The 6,134-nt window shown below is 41.1% G+C and overlaps 1 protein-coding gene across 3 annotated transcripts; it reads right to left on the reverse strand.

Annotated features, from left to right (window-relative positions):
• Positions 1-1,406: 1,406 nt before the first annotated feature.
• On the reverse strand, positions 1,407-6,092 carry RPL9 (ribosomal protein L9). 3 transcript variants are annotated; one of them, XM_033214017.1, is made up of 8 exons: positions 6,034-6,092; positions 5,538-5,584; positions 5,338-5,453; positions 4,732-4,827; positions 3,728-3,860; positions 2,149-2,229; positions 1,815-1,931; positions 1,408-1,510 (listed from the first exon to the last, which is right to left on the reverse strand). In XM_033214017.1, the coding sequence occupies exons 2-7, from the start codon at positions 5,581-5,583 to the stop codon at positions 1,825-1,827; spliced, it is 579 nt and encodes a 192-aa protein (XP_033069908.1). In that variant the 5' UTR covers position 5,584; positions 6,034-6,092; the 3' UTR covers positions 1,408-1,510; positions 1,815-1,824. The 3 variants fall into 3 exon arrangements, with proteins under 3 accessions (XP_033069907.1, XP_033069908.1, XP_033069909.1); XM_033214018.1 differs by lacking the exon at positions 6,034-6,092 and adding an exon at positions 5,666-5,997; XM_033214016.1 differs by having other exon boundaries at positions 1,407-1,510; positions 5,338-5,584; positions 6,034-6,060.
• Positions 6,093-6,134: the final 42 nt, after the last annotated feature.

Consider the following 6,134-nt stretch of genomic DNA (forward strand, 5'->3'; position numbering starts at 1 on the left):
GGGCTTGGTATTGAGGAATAGCCAGGTCAATTCAGCTATAGTGCAGAAGTCAGAAAAACTGAGTTAAAAATGGCTGCAGATAGAATGGGGAAGCTATTTTAAAAAGAAAAAATTGAAAAGAACCTGATGCAGGATTTGAAGCAGTGCAAAGTCAGTACCCTGGCTGATGCTGAAATACAGGGAAGATGACCAGTTGAGACTGTCACAATAACCCAGGTGAAATACGCAGGTTTTTCATTTTCTGCATTATAAGAAATTTGTATCTAATGGACCCGTATTTCCCAATCTTTTGGGGATGTGATCTTACTTCATGTTGATCCCATTCATTGCCTACAACCCCATCCTGGAAGCTTCTGAGCAAATCCTAGATTCATCATTACCTCCAAATTTCTTAAAAACCTACCCACATAGTCAGCAAGATTCCTTAATGTATGTTCAATTGGTGCACTTGAATCAAGATCTAAAATATATAGGGCATTGTGACCCATGCCTGTAGTTCCAGCTCTTTGGGAGGCAAAAGAGGAACACTTAAGGCCAGGAGTTCAAGACCAGCCTGGGCAACATGAGAACCCACACATACTTAAAAAAAAAAAAAAAAAAGTCAGACGTGACGGTACCTGCCTATAGTCCTAGCTACTAAGGAGGCTGAGGCAGCTAGGAGCATCGCTTGAATCCAGGAGTTTGAAGTTACAGAGCTATGACCATGGCACTGAGCAACTCAGCCTGGGCAACTGAGCAAGACATTGTAAGATCCAAGATAACATATATGCCAACTGGTTGCTACTTCTGTCATTCAATTTTTCTGATGAAAGTATCTGACCATACCTTACAATGAAGGTACTCAGCACGTTTTCCTGATGCATTTGATCAAGAATGAATGTTACATCTTGCCTTAGAAATTGCAGTTTCCATCAAATGAGATGTAGAATTCAGGTAGGTTTGGGGGTCACCATGTTGACCTAGGTCTAGTTATGGTGGCCTCCTACCATATTTAAAGTATGACACGTGGAATTAAAAGATGATGGAAGGGTTATCCATTTTCAAAAACAAGTTCTAGGATATGGAAGTAAATGGCTGAGGTAGAGTAAAGGACATGATTATTGAGATCATGAACCAAACCAACTGCACCTTCTAACTGATGCTGTATCACTTTGTTCTACTCCTCAGCTGTTTTCCCAAAGGTGACTAAGACAACATCTGCCTTACCAAATATTCAAATTCATGCCTCAGCAAATTTAGACACCTTCGGGGTATTCCTAAAGTTCTATATGCAATGATGAACGGCCTCATGTTAGCCTGTCACTGGTACAATACTCCTCTTGCCTAAAATATATCCTTGCTATTCCTTCAAGAACCAGATTAAAGCTCCTTGTTCCACAAGGGAGAAAAACTAGCTAACAAGGGTAAAACGTTTAAGAAGCTCCAAATCAACAGGTCTTTTATTGCATCATTTAAATATCACAAGTAGGTCTTAGGAGTCATCTGGCATCTTCTTTCTGTAGCTGGATAACTGGGCAGGGGAAAAAAAAAAAAATCGGTCATTCCCATCAATACACTTGCCCAGAAAAGTACTCATCTTTTGTTTTGTACTATTCTAAATGATCTAAAACATACCTCAGGACTATGACTTATTGATTCATAGTAAACTATACATAGTAAAATGCATGCCAATTCCATCTTTTATTCTGTCAAATTTACTGTGTTCCAGAATGCTTAACTCTCCATTTTCTATGACTACAACTCCAGTTAAGGTCTTTTAGTAAATTTAGAGCTTCATTCAACTAAAGCAGTAATAAGACACTACAAAAACTTACCTCTTAGATCTTATTCATCAGCCTGCTGAACAGTTCCTTTTTCAGAGACATAGATACCATCCAAAAATTTCCTGATATCCTTGTTTTTAACTGTTGTGGCTTGCTGAATCAAAGCCGCTACAGGAGTGAAGATACAGCAATTAATACATCAGCCTAACCCATCTCAAAAAGAATATATTTCATGATATGCTCTACTTAAAATTTCAGAATGTTATCTTTTTAACTTCACAATTTAAAAAGCTAACCAAATAAAAATTAGCAAAATACTGTATTTTAAACAACAAGATTTAGATAAAATCTTGTAGGCATAATTAGAAATAGTAAACATACAAACCTGAATTTGAAACAAGTTCAATGTCATTTCCTTCAAGGATTAATTCATCTTTCTGGGCTTGAGATACTGAACAAGCAACACCTAAAAGGGGAGAGGGCATGTGCATAGCATCAACACCAAACTAGATCTGTGTAAAAAATATTTAAATTGCAGAGGCACTAATTTATTCCATGTAAAACTCCATGCACCAGAAGAACCTTGTCTTAAGATTTTGGGGCCAGGCACAGTGGCTCACGCCTGTAATCCCAGCACTTTGGGAGGCCAAGGAGGGCGGATCATGAGGTCAGGAGATCAAGACCATCCTGGCTAACACAGTGAAACCTCATCTCTACTAAAAATACAAAAAAGTAGCCGGGTGTGGTGGCACGTGCCTATAGTCCTAGTTACTCAGGAGGCTGAGGCAAGAGAACCACTTGAAGCTAGAAGGCAGAGGTTGCATCGAGCCGAAATCGTGCCACTACACACCAGCCTGGGTGGCAGAGCGAGACTCTGTCTCAAAAAACAAACAAACCATTTTGGTTTTACAGCACCTGCCTTACCTGTGCCAAAATCTTATTTGTGTTCCTACTTGAATGAATCACAGTCCTACAGTGGTTACTCCTTTGGTGATTTAATTAAGGTATTCAATTTGCCAGAATTTAGTTGCACAAAGCCTTGTGCCAAGTCTTAGTTTAGACCAGCCTGGACAACATAACAAGACTCTGCCTCTACAAAAAATTTTAAAAATTACCTGGGGTCAGGCACAGTAGCATTCCTTGAAATCATGAAATCAGCCTGGGCAATGTGGCAAAACAGTCTCTACAAAAAATAACAAATGAGCTGGGTGTGGTGGCAGACACCTGTAGTGCCAGTTAGTGGGGAGGCTGAGGTGGGAGAAACACCTGAGCACGAAGGTGGAGGCTGCAATGAGCTGAGATCACACCACTGTACTCCAGCCTGGGCAACAGAGCAAGACGCTGCCTCAGATAAAAAGCACCAATCTTTAAATTTTTTTTAAAGCTATGGTATTTACTATGTATTACGCATGCACTGTTATTTTTCAACTTTAAGTCATTTAATCAAAGATGTTTGCAATTTTAAGCTACGGAGAGATGATACGCCCAAGGTGGACAGTGAGAGCTGAAATTTAAGCTAGGCTATTAACCACTACTCATGTGGTTTTCTCTTTAGATTTTAAAGGTTCTTACCACAAAGAAGTGGAGTAATGGATGTGTTAATTAGCCTGATTTTGTCATTCCACAGAATATACATGTATTGAAACATCACATTGTGCTCCATAAATACACACCTTTTGTAAATTACATCTTTAAAATATTTAATTTGCCAAGCTAAATACAACCACCACTACAAACTACTCCAATGTATCAACTTTCTGAAATTGTAACCAATATGATATAAACCCTCAAGTAGCACCAACAGTTACAAGTGTAATCAAGAGAATTCTAAAACAAATCTGGTTTTATTAAGCACAAACACAAAACACCAGCCAACTAAAGTATGAAAGAGGTTGGGAGTGGAAAAGAAGAAAAAAAAATATGAAGGAAAAATTTCTTAATTCTATCTGCGGGTATGCACATACCTGGTCTCATCCGAACCCTGCGGATGTATTTTTCACCCAAGAAATTTCGGATTTCAACAAGAGACCCATTCTCCTGGATAACGACGTTGATGGGGAAGTGAGCATACACAGACCTCATCTTGTAACGGAAGCCCTATATTAAATAAGCAAGCTATTACCAATGCTGAAGAATATTTTTAATAGTTTTAAAATTTGGTAAGAACTGTGTCACCTGAACCAAGCCTTATAAACATCGTTCTGTCTTTTCAGTGGACTGTAAAGCTCCTTACAGAGGCATTTATTTCACTCTCTCTTGTGCCCTCAATGAACAATGCTGCCCGCTTTTAATGAGAACCCCAAAGCCCTCATGTTTGACATTAGACTAACATTTACTGAGTAGTACTAAGGTACAGCACACGGCCAAGAATTGAAAACCATTTCAGCATGAACTTTTTATCCCGAGGGGAGAGAAGGTGGGTTGGAAACAATAAGGACATATATAACAGCAACAGACAGAAAACTCAGAAACTACATCATTTTCTATCCCAACAAGGGGTCCTGATGATGAGATGTGATTGCCACCTAGTACTGCAACTGTAGATTTCCTATTTTAAAAAAAGAAAATTCAGAAGATGTGAAAATTCACCATTAGCCTACTTTTTAAAAACTGCACCCATCTAGCCATGCATGGTGGTTCATGCGGCAATCCCAGTACTACGGGAGGCCAAGGTGGGAGGATCCCTTACGCTCACCCTGGACAAAACGGACCCCAGGGTTAATTCAAAAAAAAAAAAAAACACACACACCCCCCCCCCCAACAGAAAAAACAAACATGTTGTACCCATCTGGTCTTTGCTCTCAGCTCTATCGCTTGAAGACCCAGAGATGCCTATTTTTGCCAAGTTCGTGTGTATCACACCAAATAAAATGTGTGACCCATTCTCTGAGAGACATTTATGCTGTATAAAGCAAAGGTTTGAGAAACCTCCCTTTCCAAAACAAAGAAGTCTGATTCATCTGCTTACCAGCGTAACACCCTTGATCATGTTCTGTACATGACTACAAATAGTCCGAACGGTAGCCAGTTCCTTTCTGTTACCCCACCATTTGTCAACCCGAAGCTGTAATAGAAAAACGTATTCTTTTCAGAAATATGCAGGCTTAGATAACAGACCACTTATCCAATTACTTTAAGATTCTAGAATTAACCATAATCAAAGCACATGGTTTTCAACTGAAAAATCCAACCACCTATAAAACCTCCCAAAAGTTAAGCTTTGTACAAGTTGCAACAAACTTCCCTTCTGGAAAATTGAATCATCAGGTTTTACAGACCTACTGCTGGTTCCTAGGATTCTTACAAAGCAACCACTAGGAAAATAAACCAAACTTCTAACACTATTAAGACGTGTCACTGATGACCACTACTACATTTGAGCTTTATATAATTCGCTGTGTTAAGAATCTGGTTTTTCAATTTCACTAACGGAAAACTGGCTGGTATTCTGGACAGCAACATTTAAAACTAAAACACTGAACCTCAATTCGAAAATTGTTAAAGTAACCAAAAGTGATGCTGTTATAAACCACCGTCCAACGAGCAATTGAATTACCAGAAGAAAAACCCTCACCCTCTTTTTTTTCTTTCCAAGAAGACTGAGTTCTACATTGATGTGATTGAAGTCCCTCCGCAGGGTTCCTCTGGGGCCCTTCACGATAACTGTGCGTCCCTTCAGAGTAATGTCGACTAAAAGAGAGAACACACTCGTCAGGCCACACAACGCTTGGAACGTGTAGTAAAGACGTATGAAAAAGACATCAAGTCTCATACCATTTTCTGGAATGTCGACAGTCTGATTGCTGAGAATGGTCTTCATTCTGAAACACAAACACTGGGGGTGAGGCCGACCCAAGGCCCGTTTTTCCACCAAACTACGCCGCACAGAGCTCCACTCCTACCGGAGACTGCCAGACGGAAGTTCCGGAGACGATATTGGAGGACGGGACACCGACAGCGGGCCCCAGTGCGTCCCAGCCCGGAAGGAGCAGCCCCAAAGCGAGAGTTACGAGGCCCAGCAGGCGAACTCCCGCTCAGCCCAACCCTGGAAGTTCTATCCGGGCGGCGCCATCCCTGCAAGCCTGAGGGACGGGAATAGGCCAAAAACCCCAAAACAGGATTCGCATCCGGCGCCGCCAGGCTCATATGGCGCTTGCCGAGCTGGGGGACAAACATGACAAGGTTCCGAGAGTGGGAGTCGCGCCACAGCCTTTCCCAGAGCAGATGGCTTCAGATTCCTAATGCCCCGCGAGCACAGAAACATCCTCACCTTGCAGTAGACGCAGCAAAGAAAGAACGTCTTTCGTCATTACGTACTTGTATCCCGTAATTGGGGGGGGGGCTGCGTATTACGTCATAAGGGCGCGACGC

The sequence above is a fragment of the Trachypithecus francoisi genome, unplaced genomic scaffold, assembly GCF_009764315.1.
Source record: "Trachypithecus francoisi isolate TF-2019V2 unplaced genomic scaffold, Tfra_2.0 Lachesis_group1, whole genome shotgun sequence".
NCBI lineage: Eukaryota > Metazoa > Chordata > Mammalia > Primates > Cercopithecidae > Trachypithecus > Trachypithecus francoisi.

Bases quoted from the DNA above. Each gene is read 5' to 3' on its own strand.
- RPL9 (XM_033214016.1), bottom strand. From the start codon at position 5,583: ATGAAGACCATTCTCAGCAATCAGACTGTCGACATTCCAGAAAATGGT. The intron at 3,861-4,731 runs GTAAGCAGATGA...TATTTAATATAG, and splicing joins TGATCAAGGGTGTTACGCTG to GGCTTCCGTTACAAGATGAG. The intron at 2,230-3,727 runs GTATGTGCATAC...CTCCCCTTTTAG, and splicing joins CAGGGTTCGGATGAGACCAG to GTGTTGCTTGTTCAGTATCT.